General features: G+C 52.4%; 1 protein-coding gene across 3 annotated transcripts; it reads left to right on the top strand.

Annotated features, from left to right (window-relative positions):
* The first annotated feature begins 487 nt into the window (after nucleotides 1-487).
* TRIM3 (tripartite motif containing 3) lies at nucleotides 488-25,241 on the top strand. Of its 3 annotated transcripts, XM_027580721.2 has the most exons (12): nucleotides 488-622; nucleotides 9,190-9,355; nucleotides 15,095-15,326; nucleotides 15,547-15,698; nucleotides 15,928-16,108; nucleotides 16,383-17,115; nucleotides 17,240-17,343; nucleotides 22,508-22,675; nucleotides 22,862-23,030; nucleotides 23,289-23,359; nucleotides 24,394-24,534; nucleotides 24,662-25,241. In XM_027580721.2, exons 2-12 carry the CDS (start codon nucleotides 9,225-9,227, stop codon nucleotides 24,812-24,814), a joined length of 2,235 nt encoding a protein of 744 aa, XP_027436522.1. In that variant the 5' UTR covers nucleotides 488-622; nucleotides 9,190-9,224; the 3' UTR covers nucleotides 24,815-25,241. The 3 variants fall into 3 exon arrangements, with proteins under 3 accessions (XP_027436522.1, XP_027436524.1, XP_027436523.1); XM_027580723.2 differs by lacking the exon at nucleotides 488-622 and having other exon boundaries at nucleotides 15,095-15,321; nucleotides 24,662-25,239; XM_027580722.2 differs by lacking the exon at nucleotides 488-622 and having other exon boundaries at nucleotides 9,196-9,355; nucleotides 24,662-25,239.

The following is a 25,241-nucleotide window of genomic DNA, read 5'->3' as shown; positions in this document are numbered from 1 at the left end:
GCCGAGGTACAGACTATACCCGTGTCCCCCTGCGCAGTAGAGAGCACACTAGCATATTCCGAAGGTGCCCCCCAAGAAGGACGGGAGGTGCACCTCCTGGAGGGCCCGGACCGGCTCGCAGAGTCCGAAATCTCTGCTGCCCAGCTGCGTTTTCTTGACGGAGCCTCAGCCCAGTCCCTGAGACCTACTACGCCGCCCCGCCCCAGAGCGGTCGGGAGCCAGAAACCCCTGGCAGGAATCGGGACCCGGGATCCGGTTTACGCGGTTGCCCGGCCGGCCGGCGGAGGCAACTCCCGCAGGAGCCTCCAGGGGGGTTGGGGGAGCCGGGCGGGTGGGGTAGAGGCGGGCGGGGCCTCCGCGGCGGTGGGCGGGGCGTGGGTGGGTCTCCAGCACCCGAGCCACCCCCTCCCGCGGCTGGTCCGCAGCCCCGCCCCGGCCCCTCCCTCCGGCCTGTGCGGCTGGTCCGGCGGCGGCGCCGGCGCGGGGACAGGCGGAGGCGCGGGACGTGGGGCGGCGCCGCGGGCAGGGCCGGGCGGACGGGCGCTGGCAGCGGGGGCAGCGCCGCGGGCCGCTCCGAGTGGCCGCAGTCTGGGCCTTGGTGCTCCCATCCTGCTCCGCCGCGGTGAGTGCGACGGGCGGCCCCCATGGGTGCATTTGTGTCCCTGTCTGCCCGGCTCCGGGTCCAAGTCCGAACGGCGGTGTGTCTGTCTGAGTGTCTGTGGGTGGGGGCACAGATGCTTTTCAAAAGCTGTGTCTGTCTCTGTCCACGTGAGGCGTGTCCGTGTCCGTGAGAGCTGTGGGGGGATTCTTCGGGCTGTGGCTGCTCACGTGAGGTCCATGTTTGAGGGGGGAGGCGCGGGTGGATGGGTGATGGTTCCTTGGAGGAGCGCGGGGTTTGGGAGCTTGTGTATGTAGGCGGAGGGTGTCGAACGCTGCGGCCGAGGGTGGTGGTGGTGTGGCGGGTGGGGTTGCTGAATGGGACTCTGGAATCTTGTGGCCCAGCTTGTCTGAAGGGTTCCTTTCTCCCTGGTGCAGACACTTCCACCCCTGGCTCCCCCCTCCATCCTCCTCAGGCACCCAGAAACCCACCAGCCAGGGTGGGGGACACTCTTTTCCTCCTCAAGCCCTGCTCCCTGGACAGGGAGCCTCATCCGGAGGCTGCTTGTTGTAGGAAAGGACCCCTCCGATTCCCCTCCAGCCTCGGACCCGCGTGGAAGACCCCAGGCCCCTCCCTGGTTCTAGCCTCCTCCCTTCTGGACTTGGCTTCAGATCCTGGGCTGCAAACCTGCAGGGACAGATGGTTGCAGGTTGGAGGGGCAGACTGCACCCCAGGGCGGTCGGTCTGACTGAAGGCAGGTCCTGGGCTTTTTCCTGGTGTGGGGGTCTCTGATATGGACAGCATAAACCCAGGACTAGCCCCAGTAGGAAGATGAGATCTGGGAGGTTGGAGTGGGTGCAGAGGTCTTTTTCACAGATCTTTCCCTGTTTGTCTGTCCTGCTCACCAATGCCCATTCATCCCCTAAGTAGGGCTCTGATTTGCTGCAGAATTGGAATCAGAGCTGCAGGCCTGACAGGAGCCCTGCCTCTCTTGGCTTGCATGCCTCCAGTGACAGAGCACTTACTACTTTCTGCTTTGGAAGAGCTTTTTTATGTTAAGTAGAGGTCTTTTTCCTTGGAACTTTGTTTACTTGTCTTGTTATTGCCCGTGCTTTTGCCTCTCTGTCTGGTGAGAGGGAACTGCAGTGATTTAAACATGGCCCTCCTGTCACCAGCATATACTGAGCACCCTCTGTGTGCCAGGTGCTGCCTCAGCCACTTAGGGGACAATGGCATTCTTGCTGAGAGAAGAGCTTGAGCAAAGGCCCATAGTTGTGATAGTACAGCCCGTGTTCAGAAAAACAGAGCAAAACCATATGGCTAGAGTAAAGGGTGCCCAGAGGGAGTGTCATGGGTGCACTAAACTTAGCAAACATTTATTTAGGAAGGGAGGTGGGGGCAACTGCAAACACCCTCTAACACACCTAGCCTTACTGTGGAAACCAGCAATCAAATCCTTAAGGTGGGATTTAATCATGGCACAAATACAGTCCGTAGGGACCTTTGTCTGGAAAGAGAACCTTGGGAATCACAGATTTGGGGAACAAAAAGACCCCCTTCCAATCCCAATTTGCAAGTAAGAGGATGGAGTAGAAACTTGCCCAGAGTCTTACCTTGCCTTAGTGAGATTAGTGACAGAGTCAAGACTAGCTCCTTTTAACTTGGTTACATTTTAGAGGCAGAATCAAGGATATAGTCGTAGCTAGTATCTGAAAGGTAAAAGAACAGGAAGAATTGAGAAGATTCCCAGGGTTCTGGCTCGTGTGGCCAGGTGGATGGTGGTACCTTTTATTGAGATGAGAAACACCAGCAGGAAGAGTAGGTTAAGGGAAAATGAATTCAGTTTTAGACTAATCTCTATACATCATCCATGTAGAAATGTCCAAGATCTATACATCATCCATGTAGAGATGTCCAAGATATGGTTGGGTATAGGGGCCTGGTGTTCAAGAAAGTTTTCTGCACAGGAAATAAGGCTTTGGGAGTCAAGTGGATGGTAACTGAAACCATGGGAGATGATGAGATTTCCCAGGCAGAGTATGAAAGCTTGCAGAGTATAAAGCCCTGGGGAGTTAGACGTTTAAGGAATGGGCAGTGAAGGCACAGCCAGAGAGGCAGGTGGAGAATCCATATCAAGCGGATCATGAAAACATCTAGTGCAACCTCTGCCCTTTTGAGTCTTTCTCTCTTGCCCCAACTGGTCCATGTTTCTTAATTTTTCATGCTTCTGTTCCTTTACGCACTGTTTTCCCAATGTACCTATCAAGCTCCTGCAAGACTCAGCTTATATATCCCTTCCTCTGGAAGCCTTCTTTATTCTCCTCCACCACCTTCAGAGTTAGAGACTTCCTCCTTGTTTCAGCCACAACAGTTTGAATATGTCAGTTTCACGACACTTAGCACATTATAGTTATGTATTTCCATGTCTCTTTCACACACTAGTCTGAGAACTTGTGAGGGTCAGGGAGTGCATCAGTTTCAACTTTGTGTCTCCAGTTCTCAGGTTAAGAGCCTGGTCCAGAGTGTGCCCAGGGCAGTCTGATTGCTAGGTTGATCAGCTGATTGGATGCTTTATCTACCTGCTCAGTCTGGCAGTGGTGGGGGAGATGGCCCTGTGAATTTCATCACTTTTCTTCCCTGTCAGTCTTACTGAAAGGATTCCTGGGCTTTCAGGACTTTACTTCCTCCAGGGATTTTTCTGTTCCAGAGAAACCCCCCAAAACTGTAACCTACAATCATTGTCATTTTGCTGAGGTCTCAAATGATCAAATGCACTTGCGGGTTACTGTACAGGAGTGTCATTTTAAGAAGCAAGTGAGCCTCGCTGACCTCTTGCATCATTTTTTAACAATGCCTTGGTCACCTACCTCTAGCCACAGCTGTGTAAATCATGTGTCCTGGGACTCTCGTGAGGTTGTAGAAGGAAGTTGTGGGGGAAATTGGAAGCTGTTTGAGAATTTGGAGAAACTGAAAAGCCTTGCAGATGCCAAGGATCTAATGGAGTCAGCACTGGCTTTCTTCATTTGCTCACAATCAACTTCCTTCTCAGCCCTCTGGATCTGGCTTCCTGTCTTCCAGCCTCTGGAAACCATACTCCCTAAAGCTAATGACAGCTTCTTTTTGGCTTTATATCCTAGGGCCTCCCTGTCCCATTTCACAATGAAGGTTGTTCCCTTATTCATGAAGCTTCTTCTCCCTTGGTCTTCACAATGTCTCTCCTTCCTGGTTTCTCCTGCCTCTCAGGCCACACCTTTTCAATTTCTTTACAAGCAAGCTTTGTTTCCTGGCCTATCCCTTAAATGTTGAGGTTCCTCGGGGCACAGTCACAGGCTCTCCTTTCTCTCCTTATACTCTGAGTGATGTCAGCCAATTCCATGGCTTCAGGCACCATCTCTACACCAATGACTCCCAAATCCCTGCCTTCAGGCCGACCTCTTTCCAAGGCTCCGGCCTATGGCCTATCTTTCCCACTGCCAGCCGGACCTCTCCATTCACATGTCCCATAGGCACCTCAGATTTGTCTTAGGAAAACACTGAACTTTCCATCGTTTCATCCAGCTGCTCCTCTTCCGGAGTTTCCAAGCCAGAAAACAAGGGATCATCTCCAATTCTTTCTTCTCTGTCTACTCTTGACATCCCACCAACCAGTCATCAAGTTCTGTTGATTCTTCCCTATGAAATCTACTTCTCTCTGCCTCCCCTTTGCTACTCCCCTAGTCAAGGCCACCATCACCCCTCCTGTGGAATATCATGCAGTCTCACCTTCCCCCTGGTGACCCTTCTAAACTATTTTTCACACAGCTGTCAAAAAGTGACTCTTGGGGCTCTATTAGATTATACTTAAACCCTCTCTACCCACCTGCCTCCACTCCCCTACCCTCCCACCCCCCACCCCAAGGTTTCCCATGCTCTTTGGATAAAGCCTTAATCCCCAGGCAGGGAAGAGTAAAGTCTAAACTCCTTAATAAGGCCAACAAAGCATTGTGTGATCTAGCTCCTGCCCATCACTCCATTTCATTTCTTAGCCCTCCTGGCACAGTGTGTGATCCAATCTCCTGGTGCAGAAGGTACCATGCTCTGTAACTCTCAGTGTGAATGGCACTTTCTTCAGGAGAACTCTTTTTTTTTAAAGATTTCATTTATTTATTTGAGAGAGAGAATGAGAGATAGAGAGCACGAGGGGGAGGAGGGTCAGAGGGAGAAGCAGTTTCCTGTTGAGCAGGGAGCCCGATGTGGGACTCGATCCTGGGACTTCGGGATCATGACCTGAGCCGAAGGCAGGCGCTTAACCAACTGAGCCACCCAGGCACCCCAGGAGAACTCTCTTGACCACCAATCTTCAGTACCTTCCCCTGCCCCAGCTCTAGGTTAGATGACCTCTGTGCTCTGTAGCAACTCGTGCTTCCCCACAGAGCCTTCCATGGTGCATTGCAGTAATCTATTTATTAGATTGTGGAACCATGAGGACCGCACTATGACCGTTTATCTTTGTATTCCCAGTGCGAGCAGAGGTGTTGAGTGAATGCTGCATGAGGAAATGAGTTGCCTTTAGAACTGAGCCATAAAACATGGGTGGGATAAGGGATGTGGGGATGGCATTGGGCAGCCTGAGGAAGGAGGTGAACTGTCAGCTCTGAGTTCAAGATCCTCCAAATTTCTGCTGTGAAAATCAGTCCACCTAAACTATCACCTATAGGACCTTGGAGGCAGACCTCTAGGACATGGTGGGATGGGAGAGGTGGCAGTAGGAGCCCAAGAGAAGAAGGGAATCTTGGTGATTCAGGCTGGGGGATGGACTCAGCGGTTGCATGCCCAGCAAGTCTGGGTGGGGAACTGAAGCAGGAAGGGGAAGGGAGGGAGGAGCTGTCCGTCCTTGGATGTAGCCCAGTCCCCGCCCCTGGGCTTGGAGAGAGGCGGAGCCTGATGTCCAGCGGCCCCTGCAGGGCCCAGTAGACCACTCCTACTCTTCCTTCCAAGCCCTCCCCTTCACCAGATAGAAGCTTCAGCTTGGCTTCCGCCTCCTGTTCCTTCCACCAACCCTCAGTCTGTCCTCCTCCTGCTATGGTGTCCTGGTGTTAGGTCTCTCTGGAGAGAGAACCTCAGGATCCCAGTGCCCGCATCAGGAGAGGATGCTCTCAGGGATGCCCTTCCTATCCTATTCCTACTCACGCCCACTCTTGAGAGTCAGAGAGAGAGAGAGAGAGAGAGAGAGAGGGGCAGAGGGAGAAGCAGGCTCCCCGCAGAGCAGGGAGCCTGATGCGGGACTCGATCCCAGGACTCTGGGATCATGACCTGAGCCGAAGGCAGACGCTTAACCATCTGAGCCACCCAGGCGCCCCTACTCACGCCCACTCTTACACAAAGATGAGACACATGCAGTTCAGCCCAAACCTGGAGAGGGTTCTGGACTGGCCCCCATGGCGTGCGTGCGTGCATGCCTTCATTCATTCGTTCATTCACTCATTCATTCTCTATAGAACCTGTGACGCATCTGGCTGGGCACAGATAGTGGCTACCTGATTCTAGCCACTACCTGTTTTGAAGTAGTCCAGCTGTCTTTCTGCCTCCCTTCATGGCCTCATTTCTCTCACGAACTGTCTACAGCCACTATTGTGAATGTCTTCACCTCCATTCATCACTCAGCCACTCTAGCCCCGGCTGCTGCCCCTGCTGTACCACCACCACCAAACCTGGTGGGCGTTCCAGTCTTCATCTGCCTTCATCAGCCCTTCTTTCTTGAATCACTGTCTTCCTTGGGTTTATTTGGTTCCACGGTCTCTTGGTTTTCTTCCACCCCTTTGGGTTCTCCTTCACTCTGCACTCTCTGTCCCTAGGGGGTCTCATCCATTCTCAGTGCTTTAAGTGCCATTAATAGGCCAGTGCTTCCAAGTCGGTAACCAGCCAGATTCTATTCTACCCAGCTTATATTCTATTCCTTACATGAATCTCTACCTGGATATCCTACAGTGCCTCAAACTTTGCTTGCCGAAAACGGAATGCCCCACATCGGTTCCTCAGCTTTCACGGTCTCTGGCATGGCCCACATGTCCTCAGGTGAGGAACCTGGGAGTCATTATCGGCATTCCCTTTTCCCTCTCACACCCAATCCATTGTGATGTCTTTTTGATTCAGCCTCATGAGTATTTCTCGAATCAGTCTACCTTTTTGCCTATATCTGTGCTAATACCCAACATCATCTGACGGGAAGAACTGAAGTAGCTTCCTAACTGGTCTCCCTGCCTCCACTCTGGTTCTTCCTCAATCCCCATAACTACCAGAAGAGCTTTTTAATTTATTTTTATTTTTTTATAAATTACACCATCCTTTCTCCCCACCCCCAATTAGGATAAAATCCCAATTCTTAACATCAAGGTTCTTGGTGATCTCATTTCATCCTACCTTCCCAGACTCATTTCTTGCCTTTTGTTCACTTTGCACTGACCACATGGTCCTTTCAGGTTCTCAGTGAGCCTTCTGCCTAAGAACTTTCATTCCTGCTGTTCCGTCAGCCCAGAATGATTTCCATCCCTCACTCTTTTTTTTCTTTTTAAAGATTTTATTTATTTGACAGAGAGAGACACAGTGAGAGAGGGAACACAAGCAGGGGGAGTGGGAGAGGGAGAAGCAGGCTCCCCATGGAGCAGGGAGCCCGATGTGGGGCTCAATCCCAGGATCATGACTTGAGCCAAAGGCAGATGCTTAACGACTGAGCCACGCAGGCGCCCTTCCATCCCTCACTCTTTGATGCCCCCACCCTCATCCCTACCATTTTCCTTCCATTCTTCAGAGCTTAGCTTAAAAGTTGCCTGTTTGGAGAGGCCCTCTCTGATCACCCAAACAAAAAAGTGTTCTTTCAAAAAAAAAAAAAAGTGTTCTTTCTTATAGGACCCTTTCTTCTTTATAGCACTCTCCTCCCCCACAATTTGTAAGTATATATTTGTCTATTTACTTTAAAAATATATGTCAGGGTACCTGGGTGGCACAGTCAGTTAAGCATCTGATACTTGGTTTCAGCTCAGGTTGTGATCTCATGGTCGTGGGATCGAGCCCCACATCTGGCTCCTCATTCAGAATGGAGTCTGCTTGGAATTCTCTCTCTCCTCTCCCTCTGCCCCTCCTGCTGGTGCACATGCTCTAAGATAATTAAGTCTTTAAATAAATAAATAAACAATAAAATAAAATATATGTCACCACTCCCCATCACAAGGACAGTGACCATATCTGTTTTGTTTATCACTCTGTCCCCAGTGCCTGCGCAAAGTAGGCACTTAATAAATATTTGTTGAATTACTGAATTAATTCAATAAATATAGATCAGTCCTTATGTCAGGCTCTGTGCTAAGTGTTAGGAATAATAAAAAAAAAAAAAGATATAATGCCTGCCTTTAAGAACTCTGCATGCAGTGGAGGAAGCAGAGAAGTACAAGAAAATTACAGTATAGCATATCCAGGCTAGAATGGAGGAAATATAGGGCATGGAGGGACCTAAGGGTGGAATACCTAACCCAGACTTCAGGAAATCAGGGAGGGCCTTCTGGAGGAAGTGACATTTGTGTGGAGACCTGAAAGATAAGTGGGAGCCAGACAGGCAAAGGGGGACTTGGGAGAGGATCTCAGGCAAAGAGAACAGAATGTGTGACTGCCCAGAAGTGAAAGAGAACAAGGAGTTTTCCAGGAACTGAAGAGAAACCAATGTGACTGATCATAGAATCATGGGACATGAGGTAGTAGAGGGAGGTATGGGCCAGACAAAGCTAAGCCTTGTTGGCCACGCTAAGGAGTTTGGACTTTGTCCTCTGGACAGTGGAGAACCATTGAAGGATTTTAATGGGGAGTAGGTGACAAGATGGAACCTGTGTTTTAGGAGCGTCAGTCTAGCTGGGAGGGTGGTGGATGAGAGGCACAAGGGAGGAGACAAGGATACCAATTAGGAGGCTGCTGCTGTATCACAGGAGAGACACGGTGGCAACCTGAACTGAGGGCAGTAGCTGTGTGCTTGGAGAAGAGGGGAGAAGATATTTGGGAGGCAGGTTCCACCAGACCTGATACTGACCAGATGTGGATACTGACTGAGTATGATCCCAGACAGGTGTGCTGAGAGGTGGATCAGAGCATAGATAGTCAGGAGAGACCCTCCATGAAGAGGGTCGCCTGGAGGAGGATTTGGGGACGGCAGAGGAAGTGAAGGATGGGTGTTTCACTGAAAGTGAGCATCCCTCTACTGTGCACTCAACATGCACTATTGCAAATTCTCAAAACATCCATTCGAGGTATGGATTATTCCCATAATTGCAAATTAGGAAACTGAGGCTCAGAGAGGTCATATGAATTGTCTGAGGTCACGTACCTGGTAAGAGGCTGAGCTGGGTTTGAAACCCAGTCTAACCCTAAGTCTGTGGTTAACCGGAGCACCGTGCTCAGAGGTCCCTCAGCCCACCTAACTTCGCTGTGCTCCCTCCCCGGTCACTGCCTGTCCTGCCTCGGGCAGGGAAGAAATGGGGTTAGTTCTCTGCAGGGGATTTGAGTGGTGGGGCTCAGGTAGGGAGAGGGAGTGTGGGCTTTCCTGGGGCTGACCATCTCTCTGTACACAGGCTGGTGTGAGTGGCGGGAACCATCCGTGGGCACTATGGCGAAGAGGGAGGACAGCCCTGGCCCAGAGGTCCAGCCGATGGACAAGCAGTTCCTGGTGTGCAGCATCTGCCTGGATCGGTACCGGTGCCCCAAGGTTCTGCCTTGCCTGCATACCTTTTGTGAGAGGTGAGGGTGTGTGTGTACCAGGGAGGGATGAGGAGCTTGCAGGCCCCCCTGAGACGGGGGTGGCATGTGTAAACCTGTAGGAGGGGAGGGAAATGTAGACACACAGAGGGCAGCAGATGTACCCCAACCTGCAGGCGATGACATTTTGGTGCAAGAATGTGTGAAAGGACCAGAAGCTGCTAACACTGGGTCATGGTCCCTGCCCCTTCCCAAACCTCAAGGCAGCTTTCAACACCGCCAGAGACATCAGACAGAACTGAGACTCTCCACGAGCGGTGGTACTAGAAGAGTTTGTCACCAGTGGGAGGATGGTTGAAGATCTGTCCTTCCCTGCTTTTCTTCATGGTTGTCCTGAGGCACTGAGTGAAAGGCAACCACTTCCAGCCTTTAGGCTTTTATCCATTATTTATTCATTCAACAAATACTCATTTATTGAGCATCTACTATGTGCCAGACTATCCCAGGCATGGGGTATGATAAGCAGACAGATCTAATACTTGCTCTTAAAGAGCTTTCAGTGTGGTTGAAGGAGGAAGATAGTAATCAAATGATCATATAGCCAGACTACAGAAAAATATTACCCCCTTCATAAGGCTGCAAATAAAGTGCTAAGTGACGAGAGTTTAGCTAGGATCTGTTAACAGTTTGGAGAGGGAATGGCTTCCCTGAGGGGCGACTCGGAGGATGCACTAAGTGAAGTTAGTGAGTTAACTAGCGAAGGGAGTGGTAGGAGCATTCTAGGCAGAAGGAAGAACATGGGGAAAGGCATGTGGCCTGAGGGAGTGTGTCGGGTAAGGGGACCTGGAGGAAGCCTGGTGAGGCGGGAGCAGAGGTGGGGGTGAGGCTAGAGAGGCAGGTGGGGCCCACACCACAGGGGGCTTTGTAGACCTGTTAGAGACTGTTGCCTTTACCCTGAGCGCCCCAGGAAGCCTTTGGTCCCTGGGTCCTCTCACCATTGTGTCCACCCAAGCCTTCCCGCTGCCTCCTGCCTTCACAGAAAGCTGCGTCAGCTATGGGGACATGCTTTCCTTCCAATCCCATCGCTCTTTAAGAGGTCAGCTCTGCTTCTCTCACCCTGTCATCAGCTGGAAACAGTCTCAGCCTTCTGGCCTATTCCAAGCTCTTTCATCAACCTGAGTGACTTCACTACTCACTTAGGCCTCTTGGTTCTCAACTGTTTCTCCAGGAACGTCCTCCATACCACCTCCAGATGCCTGGATCTTGCCATCACCCATCACCCAATATCACTTCTGTGGTCGTAAACTCGGGTATCCTGTTCCTGGCTCCCATCACCCCATTCCCACTCTACCAGCTTTGACTAGGTATAGACGTCCAGCCTCCAGCTCCATCCTTTGCTCCCTGTGCCAGACCCCATGGCTGAGCATCTGACTGGGTGCCACGGTTCCCTCAGGTCTTGGTTCTTTTCTAAACCCGTGCAGCAGATGCTCAACCCTGGATCACAGCTGTAATTGGACATCTGTGCACCTCCTCCTCCGCCCAGATCACTGAGCAGTCCTGGAGAAAATCAGTGCCCGAGAAATTATGATACCAGTAGCTACAATGTATCGATTGCTTACTATTTGCCAGGGACTGGCCAAGTGATATACATGTGTTGAATTACTTAATCCTCACAATAGATACTTTATTATCCCCATTTTAGAGGGGAGTGAACTAGGGCTCAGAGTCACTGAGTAATTAAGAACTGTTTCTGAGGCTCCACAGTAAGTAAATAGCTGAGATCTGAATCCAGGTTTGACTGCAGGGCCTTCACTGTTAACTACTACTCATTCATTTATCCCTTGGTCCCTGCTCTCCAAGAGCTTATGCTCTAGTAGGGGGTGACTGACAGTAAGCAAGCAAATAATCGAACAGTCGAACAGTCGTCGCAGCCTGTGCTAAAGTGCTTTGCAGGAAATAAACAAGGATTGAGTGGGGGTGGTTGGGTCAGGGCCTATGCTGCATAGAGTCATCAGGGAAAGCTTCCCTGAGGAGGTGACATTTGACCTGAGGCCCGAGGATGAGGAGGCCGACTTGCAGATTGTTCCAGGCAATGAGAAGAACCCATGCCAAGGCCTTCAGAAAGCGGTAGACTGGGCATGTTCAGAGATCAAAAGAAGCGAGTGTGGCTGAATGAGGAGAATGAAGTGAGGTCCAAAAGCACTGGGACAGTTCATGGAGGAACTTGGTGGTTTTAGGAAAGTGTTTAGATTTTATTCTAAATGCAATGGGAAACCATTGGAGGAGGTTTTTTGTTTTTCTTTTTTTGTTTTAGGCTGGGAATTAACGTGACATAAATTAGGTTTTAAAGTTCCCTCTGCCTGCTGTGTGGAGAATGGATTACAGAGAAGCAAGAATGGAAAGAGGTAATCAGGAAGGTAGTGTAAGCCAGGTATGCTCAACACGTAGGAATGAGGTCTTGATGAGTTCACAGGAATTTTGCAGGGGAAACCCCAGATTCAGTGAGCAGGGCAGAGAACTGCAGGGGGACAGATTTTAATGGCTGAAATTCAGATTTCAGGGTTGATGCAGTGACTGGCGATGAGAAATGGGAAGTGGGGGAAGTATGAGAGGGGACAGCGGAGGTGAAATGGAGGAAGAGATCACTGGGTGTGAGGAGGTCAAGGAATTGCGATCCTGATGCTGGATGGGGCACCTCGTGGATGTCAGAGCCCCTGAGAGTGATGGCAGGAGTGTGTGTATATTGGGGGGGGGCAGCAGTAACAGAAGAGAGCGAGCTGGAAGAAAGACTTAGCCATCGGGGCAAGTGGAGATAATCACGGGAAGGTGGTATAGACAGAAGGCATGAGCTTCCAAGGAGCTGAAGAAGAATCGAAATGTTCCAGCTGCAGGGCCGGTGGGGAGGACTCAACCCCACCTTCTGGCCCTAAGGAATGTGGAGTATGAGATAAAACCACTCTCTACTGCAGACGACTGCTGGGAAAACTAGGTCACAAATTAATATTTGTGGAGCACTTTAGAATTGTGCCTGGCACATAGTGTTTATTAAGTAAATAAAAATTAATTCATGCAGATCCAGAGGTGTAGAGAACATTAAGAGAAGAGACTGGGGGGCTATGGGAAAGTGTGCACCATGCAGATCTTCCCTCCACGGATGCCTGGTCTCCAAGCACAGCCCGAGGCTGTGTTTCTAGAAAGCTTCCTGCCCTCCTCCCTTCGGTGACTAATCCCAGCCCTCACCAGTCTCCTGAACCCCTCCTTCGCTCTCAGCAGCTGATCTTGCCTGAGGCAAGTGAGGCATCCTCTCTAACTTCACCCCTGCACTCTCTCTTTCCCCTTCCCCCCCACTCCCCCACCTCCTCGGGCCACCCGGAGCCATTACCCCCTCCCAGAGACCTGTCCATGCTTCTCTTGTCTCTTCTACATCCCCTTCTCTCCTGGCTCTGCGACTCATAAATGTGCTCCAAACAGGTAAGAACTCTTCTCTGTCCCTTTATGCCCCAGCTAGCTGCCATGCAGTCCCTCAAGCCCCTTCTTTCTCAAACTCCCACCCTCCCCTCGTTTCCTTTTCCCGGCACTCCCTCCCCACCCCCCCACCTCCCCCCGCCTCATTTTTCTGACAGACGAAAGCACCCTCACAGTGGCCAAATTCAGGGGGCCTTTTTCAGTCCTTACCTCCCCTGACTCCTCAGCCACTTTTGACACTGATCACTGCTCCTTCGCTTCTGGAAATGCACTACCCACTTCACTGCCTTGTCAGTGTCTCCCCTCCTACCTCTCTGCTGGTTCCTCTCTGTTCTCATTCAGTATTTGCTGTTCTGCTCGTCACTGACTACACCTTGTGGGCTCATCTCATCCTCTTCCGTGGCTATGGAGGCTACCTCGATGTCGATGGCATCCCATCTCTCTCTGCTTTTTCCCCAGCTGTCTCCTGTGCCCCACTACCCGGATGTCCCACTGTTCCAGTAAACTCAGCCAGATCGAAGTTGAACGCCTTTATGAACCACTCCTCTTTCTGTGTTTCTCATCTTAGTGACTGTCACCACCATCCACTCAGTCATCTAAGCTAGGAATCTGGGAGTCAACCAAGACTCATCTCTCACTCCCCATATCCACCCAGACCTAACACCGCCCACTGCTGTACTTCTTAAATACTTCTCAAATTTGTTCCAGCTCATAGTCTACATTGCTACTGCCTAATTCTGGGTTTTTCTCATCTACTGCAAGATCTTTTACAAGACTATTGTGAGAATATCTTGGCTAAGCACATGTTTTGCCTTGGATTTGAGTCCAGGCTCCAGTGCTCACCGCCTTTATTACCTTGGACGACTTTCCCTTTTTGAGTCCATTAACATAAACATAAAGCGCAAAGCACAGCCCCTGGCACATAGTACTTAATAAACAGTAACTGGATGATGATGATGATGATGCTGTCTGCCGCCTCATCACATTCAAATTCATCCTTCACACAGAGGCAATGAAGAGGATAAAATGTAAACCTGGCTGTACCATGCTCCTGGTGTTCCCTCTTGCTATTGGGATCATTTCTTTTTCTTTTCTTTCTTTTTTTAAAAGATTTTATTTATTAGAGAGAGCACGTGCATGAGCGGGGGAAGGGGCAGAGGCAGAGGGAGAGGGCCCAAAGAGGAGCCCAAAGCAGGGCTCGATCCCAGGATCCAGATGCTGGGATCATGACCTGAGCCGAAGGCAGATGCTTAACCGACTGAACCACCCAGGTGCGCCTGGGATAATTCCTAAGCTCCTAGTGTGGCCCATGTGACCTTCCATGACTGGCCCCTGTCTCTCTCTCCAGACTTCTTTTACCCTTTCTTTCCTTGGACTTGATCTCCAGCCACCTCAGCCTGCTTCCTACTTACACGATGCTGTGTCTGGAACACCCTTCCTCTTCTCCCTGCACTTTTCTTTGGTTAGGCTAACAATGATTTATCCAGGAAGATTTAGTTTACATCCTCTGAAGCCTTTTCTGGCTTTTCTCTCCACCACCCATGCACCCCTCCCCAGGGGGCCAGATGCCCTTTCTACACATTTCCTTATCATTGCATGAAAAGTATTCTTTATGTTTTTAATAAATAATACTAATACCCTACAGTGTATAGTGCTGTGAGTTGGCATGTGAGCACTTCACATTTAAGCCTCCCTCCAACACCCTGCGAAGTCTGTGCTGTCTCCATTTTACAAAGGAAGGATCCTTGGCTCATAAAAGTTATGTAACTTATCAGGGGTCACATCGATGACTGACCTCAGAATTGAACCCAGCAGCCAAACTCCAGACCCATGCCCTTAGCATTATATTATTTTACTTCTATAAACTCTTTCTGTGACTTTTTTTCTCTGTTGACTTGAAAATACTTTAGAGATGGGCATTGTGGTTTATCTCTTTATTGCCAGAGCTTGGCACAGATTTGGCAAGAGTAGACAGCCAGTAAATGTTTAATGAGTTAATGGGGGGAGGGGCTAGTTGCACATTTTCTATGAGAACGGTTTGTAAACACCTGTGCAAGGTGAGCCTGTGTTTGTACACAGTGTGAGGAATGCAGATCTGTCTGCTCTTCTGAGAGGGATCAGGGATGTGTTTTACTCAGTTGTGAAAGGTGAAGCCTTTTACACCTGTTGGCAGGACAAGACGTGTGTGCCAACCAGAGAGATTTCAGAATGAAGTGTACGTCTGTGAGAAGAATTGGCATCCCTGCAAGGCGTGAGGAGGGGTGCACTGATTTTGCCCACCCCTCCTTCCTTTGACTCCCCCTCCTCCCTGGCCAGATGCCTCCAGAACTACATCCCTGCCCAGAGCCTGACGCTGTCATGTCCGGTGTGTCGGCAGACGTCCATTCTCCCTGAGCAGGGCGTCTCAGCACTGCAGAACAACTTCTTCATCAGCAGCCTCATGGAGGCGATGCAGCAGGCACCGGATGGGGCCCACGACCCCGAGGACCCCCACCCCCTCAGCGCAGTGGCTGGCCGCCCCCTCTCCTGCCCCAACCATGAAGGCAAGGTGGGCCCAAGCAGGCCCAGTGAGGCCAGGACTTGGGGGTGGAGGGAGAGGAGCGGTTGGGGGAGGGGCCAAGTGGCTGCGGGTGAGAGGGTGTTTCTCTGGATAAGTGGGCCAGGTAGGGGCGCACCTGGAAGGTGAGGGGCCAGGAGGGCAGAGCGGGAGGGGAGGAGACGAAGTTTGGTGTCTAGCCATTGGCTGACTGGAGCGCTTATGCCGCCAGACGATGGAGTTCTACTGTGAGGCCTGCGAGACGGCCATGTGCGGCGAGTGCCGCGCGGGGGAGCACCGGGAGCACGGCACCGTGCTGCTGCGGGACGTGGTGGAGCAGCACAAGGCGGCCCTGCAGCGCCAGCTCGAGGCGGTGCGCGGCCGGTAGGAGCCCAGTGGGAACCTGGGCTGGTGGGGCCGTCAGGGAGAGTGACGGGCAGTGGAGGGACCTTGGGGAGGCTAGAAATAAAATTCTTCGGGAGGGCAGGGAGGTCTCAGGTAGGGGACCTCCTAGGGGGCACAGTAGATTCCCCCCTGAGAAGGAGTGGTTTGGTGAAGGCATCCTCAGGCGACCCCGGTATGCAATGTCCCCCCTTCCCCCCCCCCCCCCCAGCCTGCCACAGCTGTCCGCAGCTATCGCCTTAGTGGGCGGCATCAGCCAGCAGCTGCAGGAGCGCAAAGCCGAGGCCCTGGCCCAGATCAGCGCGGCCTTCGAGGACCTGGAGCAAGCGCTGCAGCAGCGCAAGCAGGCTCTGGTCAGCGACCTGGAGGCCATTTGTGGGGCCAAGCAGAAGGTGCGTCTGTTCACCCTTGCCTACCACCGTCCATTGTGGGATGGCCTTATCGCCACTATGCTTTTCCTGCTTTCCCATACCTGGGCACCCCCTTCCCCAGACTATACTTTCTGCCTCCCGACCTGGCCCCATAGGTACCGCGGTATCTGTGTCCCTTGTCCATTCTCACCCTCTCGCATTTCTTTCATGCTATAGTACCGTAAGGTCCTAAGCAATCACAGAGACCCTTTCTGTGCCAGTGTGTGCCCCCAACCCTCCCCCACCTCCTCCTCAGGTGTTGCAGACCCAGTTAGACACACTGCGCCAGGGTCAGGAACACATCGGCAGCAGCTGCAGCTTCGCGGAGCAGGCGCTGCGCCTGGGCTCGGCCCCGGAGGTGTTGCTAGTGCGCAAGCACATGCGAGAGCGGCTGGCTGCGTTGGCGGCTCAGGCCTTCCCGGAGCGGCCACACGAGAACGCGCAGCTGGAACTGGTCCTCGAGGTCGACGGGCTGCGGCGATCGGTGCTCAATCTCGGCGCGCTGCTCACCACGAGCGCCACCGCACATGAGACCGTGGCTACAGGCGAGGGCCTGCGCCAGGCGCTTGTGGGCCAGCCCGCCTCGCTCACAGTCACTACCAAAGACAAGGATGGGAGGCTGGTGCGCACGGGCAGCGCCGAGCTGCGCGCCGAGATCACCGGCCCCGACGGCACGCGCCTTCCTGTGCCGGTGGTGGACCACAAGAACGGCACGTACGAGCTAGTGTACACGGCGCGCACGGAAGGCGAGCTGCTCCTCTCAGTGCTGCTCTACGGACAGCCGGTGCGCGGCAGCCCCTTCCGCGTGCGTGCCCTGCGTCCTGGGGACCTGCCACCTTCCCCAGATGACGTCAAGCGCCGTGTCAAGTCCCCCGGCGGCCCGGGCAGCCACGTGCGCCAGAAGGCAGTGCGTAGGCCCAGCTCCATGTACAGCACAGGCGGCAAACGGAAGGACAACCCCATCGAGGATGAGCTTGTCTTCCGCGTCGGTACAGATGGCTGAGGGCCGAGCCAGAGGGGGACGGGCTCAGGCCGTGGGCAGGGCGGATCGGGAGGGCGACTCCAAAAGACCTCAGCGAATTGTTTTGTTTTCCTCCCCTGCCTTCCCCACAGGCAGCCGAGGAAGGGAAAAGGGCGAATTCACCAATTTACAGGGAGTGTCGGCAGCTAGCAGTGGCCGCATAGTGGTAGCAGACAGTAACAACCAATGTATCCAGGTGAGCGCCTTTCCTCTTCTCCCGTGACGCCGATAAAGGTCCTCAAACTACAGCCTCCTGAAAAAACAAGCGTGTACAGGTCACCTCTTGAAAGATGAACCAGTCCTTGAAGATAGTACCAGTCCTTAAAGAGCAATGAATCATAACACCATCCCTCATCCACCTACTTGCCATCCACTCCCACTGGCGGCGACACTCTCCTGCATCTTCACAGTTAGGCACTGGGGTCTTACTGTGCTTGCAGCCTCTACCTCCCAGGCTGGGCCTCAGGCCACGCGAGCTCCTGGACCCCAAAGATCTGGTTCACTCTTCATGCCTTTCTCTCTCTGAGCCTCCACCTGACTGGCTTCCTTTCTCCCCTGTCGCCACGTGGTTAGGATGCAGGCTCCCCTGCTTTCTCTCATCATACCAGCCTGGCTCCAGAGTATCTGGCTCTCACTATCTTGTTGGTGCTGGTCTCTGCAAACCTCTGGCTGCCTAGACAGTCAAGTGGGGGTAGCTTGGGAAAAGAGGTGTCTTCCAGAGGCTAAACTATATATAGTGCAACCTCACAGGTGGTCCTGCTCTGGTGCTCCCGGTCCCTCACACACCCGATTTTTTTTAAAGATTTTATTTACGTATTTGACAGAGAGAGAGAGAGACAGCGAGAGAGGGAACACAAGCAGGGGGAGTGGGAGAGAGAGAAGCAGGCTTCCCGCAGAGCAGGGAGCCCGATGCGGGGCCCGATCCCAGGATCCCGGGATCATGACCCCAGCCGAAGGCAGACGCACAAGGGCTGAGCCACCCAGGTGCCCCTCTTACACACCTGATGGAAGCATCTGGCACGTAACACAAACGGACGTGGCCTCACTGCACTTTGAGCTCCTTAAAGCCAGGAAGCATGCTTTTCTTTCTGTTTCTCTTGTAGTGAGCCCAGAGCCTAGTGACAGGCACCAGCAGTTAAAAGTAAAAGTATCACAGTTAAAAGCTCAGGCTCTGAAACCAGACACCTGGGCTTGAATCCTAGCTCTGCCACTTACTGACAAGTCATGTGACCTCTCTGAGCTTTAGTTAACTCATGTGTAAAATTAGGAAAAGAATACCTCATGGAGTTGCTGGGAGCATTAAAATGACATAATGCACTGTGCCTGACACCTGGTGAACCTTCTAATGTTAGGTATTGTTAAAAATATCATTGTCCAGGTGGAGACTGTAAACAAAAGCCAGGAGGTAGGAAAGTGCTGGAGGGGGTTGTTCAGGGAACTGGAAGGATCCCAGCCAGCTGGAGGAGGTAGATTACTATTAGGAACCGAGTAGCTGAGGGCACATTGTAAACAGTTTTGGAGAGGATGCTGTGGAATTTTGATTTTATCCTGTGCAGGATTGTTTCTAACTACCATGCACTTCAGTTCTTGGAAACATTTTATCAGGTTGCAAAACTTTTCTTGAAGATCCTTACTTTACAACACCTATAAAGTTCTTCCTGACCCTACCTGAGTACCCCTGCCACAGGTCTGTCCCCTCGATGTCAGCTGCCCCCACCCCCTGCTTTCCATGTTAGCAGGCTGAAGGTGCCAGGAACTCTTCCATGGCCGTATTCCTGGTCCTGTCCAGCCTGCTTTTACTCCTAGCCTATTCCTAAGGGCAGAGGAATGGAGAGGCGTAGGGCAGCACATGGAAGCATTTGGGTCCAGCCTAGACAGTGAGGGAGGGATCAGGTGAGAGAGGGTGGCGCCGAGGCCCTACTCAGTCCCACCCTCCACCTTCCAACTCCTTTTCTTCTTCTTATGCCAGGCATGCCTTCTGGCCCAAAAGCTGAGATTTGGGAAACTGTCCCTGGTGTGCACACACATGGGTGCTCACATGCACACAAAGATGTATGCTGCTTTGTCTGCCAGATGAGGGACTGGGGAATTGAGAGGGAGGGCCTGGGGCAGCCCCCTGTCCTCTCCAGATACCTGCTGCTCCTACAGCAGCCCTCCTTCTTGCTCCTACTCCACCTGCATCCTAATTTCATAACTGCTAGGAGCTGGGCTCTTGGATTCCAGAGCTGAGTTTCTGCTTCTCTTATTTTGGGGTCCTCCAGTTTGATATGGGCCGGGCTCCCAGATAGATGTTGCCTCCCCACCCCGTTCATGAGGTTTGCTGACCTTGTGAACTTTTCCTCCTTTGGACTGTCTATGATAACAGCTGAGGCAAATCCCTTTGTTGTGCCGAATCAGCATCAGCTGACAGAAGAGAAAAAACATTTTGATTTTGAATGAAGAATTTGATTTGTATATATTATATCTTGCATAATAGTCTTAGTCCAGAAATTTTATCAGCTGTTCTGTGAAAACTTCCTTATTTCCTTCAGGCAGAATATTAATCACATTCTTCTCTGAGTTCCCTCAGCCTTTGCTATAGCACTCTTCATTCTTTATCAGAATCACTGGTTTATTGTATTATTTTTTTTTTAGTCTCTCTGCTCCCCCCACCCCCCAGTGGACTCAGATCCTGAAGTTACTTAGTGCTACCATGGTATGGGAGAGAGGTGTTAAGGACCAAAGAAAGGCACCAGCAGATTCTAGAGATGTTAAGAAAGCAAATATGGCAGGTTTTGCTGAGCCTTCAGAGGTCAAGGGAGAAGGAGGGATCAAGAATGGCAGGACTTGGGGCACTGGGTCGCTGGTGCTACTGTTCAGGAACAGGCCTGGGTATCAGTTGATGAATTCCCTTCTGCACATGTTGAGCATGCGACGGCTGTGCGGCAGCCGAGTGGAGGTGACCCGTTCTGTGTGAGCTTGAGCGGAGGAATTCATGCATTTGTTGACTGCCTGCCATGTGCCCATTGCCGTGCCAGCAGTGCAAATGCAGCGGCAAACCAGGCAGGCAGACTCTGTGCCACCTGACGCTTACCTTTCTTAGGAGATGAGGGTGTTTAGCAGTTAGTTACAGGAGTGACAGTTGTTAGCGGGAGAACTGTAAAGCATAGGTCATGGAGGCCTGCCTTTATGTGTGTGTATTGATTCAGGGGCTGGAGTTGGTCCTGAAAAACTTCTTTGAAAAAGTGACCTGGACTTTTCTGAGAATCACAAGATGGAGTTGCCAGGTGTCGGAGGTGGGATAGGATAGGAAGGGAAGAGCGAGACACCCCCTGCCCCAAAGTCTCAGTATGGAGCTGGAAACTGAGCTGCTCAGACTAGGGGTGGGTGGGTGGGGGGCAGCCACACAGCCTCACTGCTGATCTGGCTGGAAGTTTTAGTCCCTCTGACATCAGCTCTTCTGCTCAGGGTGCCTCCTTCTCATGCTGGCTTGTGCTGGCCTGCCACAGGGGACCAGGGCAGATCCCAGCCGCTGGGTTGGCCAGCCAGCTGAGGGCATGCTGGAAGTCCACATCAGAAGGGATGGATGTCTGCTGGTGGGACCAGTTCAAACAACCCTGCAGGCCCAAGAGATGGGGATGGGGCAGGGGCAGGGGCCTAGTCCACTAAGGAGGGAGCATGTCTGGATGGAAGAGCAAGGCCAAGACCTAGAACTTGAGTTCCCTGAGGCTGCTTCTGGCTCTGACTCATCTTGTGTCCCTAGAACCCGTAACAAAGCAGAGCATGTGGGACTTGTGTAGTGAGTGATGTTTTTGCTGTGAAGGAGAAACAAGAAGGCTTGGCTGTAAAGGGAAAGAGCATTAAAGGAGGTGTTTTTAGGATGGGGAGACCTAAGCATGTTGGGCAGCTAAGGGAGGAGGTAGGAGAGGGGAAAAGGTTGGAAGGGTCACTCTGTCCAGGAGGAAGGTTACTTTGCCAGCCTCTTTGCTTGGACATGCTCGTCCTTGTTCACCACCCCACCCTTTCTTGTCGCTACCAAGTCTTACTGTCTTCTCTCCCATGTGTCCTGAGTCCATCTTTGCTCTAGCAAATACCCTGGAACAAGCCATCATCCCTCCTCCCCTGGACTAGTGTAGCACCTCTCTGACTGCCCAGCGAGCACCCACTTTGGACTCCTGCCTGCAGCCAGAGTACTCTTTCTTCAAAGCTCCCATGTGTTTTTTCCAACACCAGCAAGCAACTCTCAGTGGACCCTGACCAGGTGTCCTGCAAATGTAACTGAATTTTGACACTATTTACCCAGAGATACCATCACTTCCTATTAAGACTGTCCCCATGTCAGGTGCCAGTCACATGTCCCGGTTGTTACTTATGCTTCTGACTGACCAGCTATAAATTGGAGGGTCATACAACCCCCTTTTCAGGTTCAATGAATTTGCTACAGTCACTCATAGAATTCAGAGGAACATTTAATTAGGTCTACCAGTTTACTGTAAAGGATACAGATGAACAGCCAGATGGAGAAGTTCATAGGGCAAAGTCAAGAAGAGTTTCTAGTGTGGGAACTTTGGTCCCTGTAGAACAGGGGCATGCCACCCTCCCAGCACCAACTTGGGAGCACATCAAATCTGTACCTTCCCCTCTTCTTCCCAGAGGTTGGTGGGTAGGACTGAAAGTTCCAGCCCTTTAATGATTTGGTCTTTCTGGTGTCCAGCCCCATCCTAAGTCACCTCATCAGTATACGCTCAAAAGGGGCTCCTTGTGAATGACAAAAGACACCCCTATTAATCAGGAAATTCCAAGGGTTTGAGGAGCTCTGCACCAGGCACTGGGGACAAAGACCAAGGATATTTCTTATTATACCACAAAAGCAAATCTCATCTTGTCACTCCCCTGCCCAGAAATTTTCAGTGAATCCTCATTACACCCAGGATCAAACCTTACTCTTTTTGCTGTTCATGGGAGTGCTCCCTGCAATCCAGCTCCCCTGGGCGAGCAGTGCCCATACTGGACCCTATGCCTTTTACACACTGTTCACTCTGCCTAAATGCCTTTCCTCCTCCTTTACTGGCAGCGTGGTTTGTCTCTTGGCATCCTTATTAGGCTATTAATTCAGATAGCTCTCTCTCAGAGCCTTTCCTGGCCATCCCTCCCCTCCCCCCCCCATATTCCTACAGTTTCTCTCATTCATCCCTGTGCTGTGTGTCACCTCAGGTCTGCAGCTATGTCTGATTCTTCTCTGTGCCCCCCAGCATGGTGTAAGTGCTTGTTGAATGGCTGAATGAATGGGGGGGTCTCCTCCCTCAGGATCTCGCTCCCTTCCCTCTGTGCCCACAGTCTCTCCCCTCCTCCCCGCTCCTTCCCTTGCTCCTCTGCTCCAGGTTTTCTCCAACGAAGGCCAGTTCAAATTCCGCTTTGGGGTCCGAGGGCGCTCCCCTGGGCAGCTGCAGCGCCCCACAGGTGTGGCAGTGGACACCAATGGAGACATTATTGTGGCAGACTATGACAACCGTTGGGTCAGCATCTTCTCCCCTGAGGGCAAATTCAAGGTAAGAGGCCTACTGTCACGGTGTTCTGCACTTCTGATGGCCGGCTGAGGTGACCATTCTAGTGCCTCCTGGTGGTCAGGGCCTGGAATGGTCCATCCCCAGCCCAAGGTTTTCCTTTAGTGTTGGGCTGGGACTACTCTCCCCACAAGGCAGGATAAAGCCCCTAATGGTATCCCCTTCCTCCAGACCAAGATTGGAGCTGGCCGTCTCATGGGCCCCAAAGGAGTGGCCGTAGACCGGAACGGACATATCATTGTGGTCGACAACAAGTCTTGCTGCGTCTTTACCTTCCAGCCCAATGGCAAGCTGGTTGGCCGTTTTGGGGGCCGTGGGGCCACTGATCGCCACTTTGCAGGTATTGGAGAACAATTCTGATACCCCAGCACCAGAGAACCACCCTGGTTACCCCAGATTTAACCACCCCTCCTCCTATACCTTGGCCTTAGAGGACTCCCCCTCCCTTGACTGTACCCTAGTACCACCATCCCAAAGCGCCTGTCGGCCTCTGAGGCACCGCCCTTTTCCCGCAGCCCAGCTTTGCCATCCCAGATGCCCTTATTCATCCCACTCAGGATCCCGGCTCCCTGCCCTAGAAACCACTTTGTATTTTCAGGGCCCCATTTTGTGGCTGTGAACAACAAGAATGAGATTGTAGTGACGGATTTCCATAACCATTCAGTGAAGGTCAGTGTCCTCCCGCCCTCTATGACCGCTGTCCCAACATCCTTTCCTCTTTCACAAGACCACTCTCTCCCTCACCTCCCCACCCCCGCCACCACCACCTTGAGATCATTTCTTTGAACAATAAACATTTATGGCATGGCTACTTTGTCCCGGGCACTATGCGAGAAGCTGGGGATACAGTGATGAGCAAGGGAAATGTGCTCTGTCTTCTTGGTAATGGTCTAGTAGGGAAGAGGTAAAGCAGCATATGACCGTGTATTATTATTTTACAGTTATGTGGTAGGGAAGTGCAGGGAACTGTGTGAGGGCATAGCAGAAGCATTTGATTCAGGTGAGACAGAGAACCACCTAAAGCAGCAGGGGAATTAACCAGGAGGGAGAGAAGGAGGAGACGATTTGAGGCAAAGGGGACAGGAGGAGCCAAGAACTGGAGGCAGGAACCCTTCAGTGTGCTCAGAGCACCACAAGTAGTTCAGGCTGAGTGTGAAGAGGGGAGTGGTTCAAGTACCGACGAGTCTCGCGTGCTCTGTTCCCAAGAGCTGTGGGGAGTCACGGAAGGCTTGCGGGCCACAGGGCAAGTGATCTTAGAAAGATCACTCTGGCTGGGGTGAGACAAGTGTCAGGAAGATCAGTCTTTTGTAGTAATCTAGATGAGAAATGTTGAGGACCACCATAGTAGCAATGTATACACTAGGGTGCATATTTGAGATAGAATCAGCCCATTGTGTGAATTCCCTGGTTGTCAAGCAGAGGAGAAGGTGGAGTTGAGAATGACTGCTGGCCAAAGGGGTGTTGCCATTCCCTGAGAAAGAGAGCACGGGGAAGTTGAGCTGTTGGATTTGATATGCCCGAGGGACACTAGCTGGAGATAGTCAGTAGGCAGTGGGAAGCATGGCTGTGAAGTGTGGGAAGAAGAACTGGGCTGGAGCTGCAGACCTGGGGGTCCTCAGCCCTGGGGCTTCACCCCACCTCCTCTAAGGCTCTGCCCTCTGCCTGAGGCCAGGTCCCCAGCCCCCAGCCCTTTCCCCTGCCAGGTGTACAGTGCCGACGGCGAGTTCCTCTTCAAGTTTGGCTCCCACGGCGAGGGCAATGGGCAGTTCAACGCTCCCACAGGAGTAGCGGTGGACTCCAACGGAAACATCATCGTGGCTGACTGGGGCAACAGCCGCATCCAGGTGAGGCCTGGGGATGGCATGGGGGTGAGGCTTCCTGCTGTGCTCCATGCACCCCTCCCCATCCCCCTGCAAATGCCTCCCACCTGCCTGCTCTCACCTCTCCCTCCGTTGTCCACTCATTCCCCAGGTATTCGACAGCTCTGGCTCCTTCCTGTCCTACATCAACACGTCTGCAGAGCCACTGTATGGCCCACAGGGCCTGGCACTGACCTCAGATGGACACGTGGTGGTGGCTGATGCTGGCAACCACTGCTTTAAAGCTTATCGCTACCTCCAGTAGCTGCAGAGGGGCCCTGCCTGGCTCGTGGAGGGACAGTCATGGGGGGAATTGGACAAGAGGGTCTGGCCAGGAGGTGGGCCGGACCTGGCAGCACTGAATGTGGGCTGTGGGCGTGGGTGCGCCCGGTGCCCTCCCTCTCCCCGTCTCCCAACCCCACGGTTGCACTTTATTTATTCGGTTCTTGCTTTGGTGACTGGGTGGGCCTGGACCGTGGTCCCAAGGATGTGTGCAGAGCTTCACCCTACCCTCCACCCCTTACACACCTGCCCTGTCCCCTCAGTCTGCTCCCCACCCCCCAGCCTGGGGCCAAAACAGCCTCTTACTCCAGGGCAGAAGCCCCTCTGGTTGTCTCCCTACCACCCTGTACACACTGACAGAGACAGCAATACCCCACCCCCCATATTAAGTAAATGTGTTCACCAAGATG

This window comes from Zalophus californianus, chromosome 11 (genome assembly GCF_009762305.2).
Source record: "Zalophus californianus isolate mZalCal1 chromosome 11, mZalCal1.pri.v2, whole genome shotgun sequence".
In the NCBI taxonomy this organism is placed as follows: domain Eukaryota; kingdom Metazoa; phylum Chordata; class Mammalia; order Carnivora; family Otariidae; genus Zalophus; species Zalophus californianus.
Note: the sequence above shows the minus strand (reverse complement) of the source record. Positions and strands in the feature narration are given on the sequence as shown.

Excerpts from the sequence above, each read along its gene's own strand:
- TRIM3 (XM_027580721.2), top strand. The coding sequence starts at position 9,225 with ATGGCGAAGAGGGAGGACAGCCCTGGCCCAGAGGTCCAGCCGATGGAC. Across the intron at positions 23,360-24,393 it reads TCCATAACCATTCAGTGAAG|GTGTACAGTGCCGACGGCGA; the intron begins GTCAGTGTCCTC and ends TTCCCCTGCCAG. Across the intron at positions 24,535-24,661 it reads GGGGCAACAGCCGCATCCAG|GTATTCGACAGCTCTGGCTC; the intron begins GTGAGGCCTGGG and ends CTCATTCCCCAG.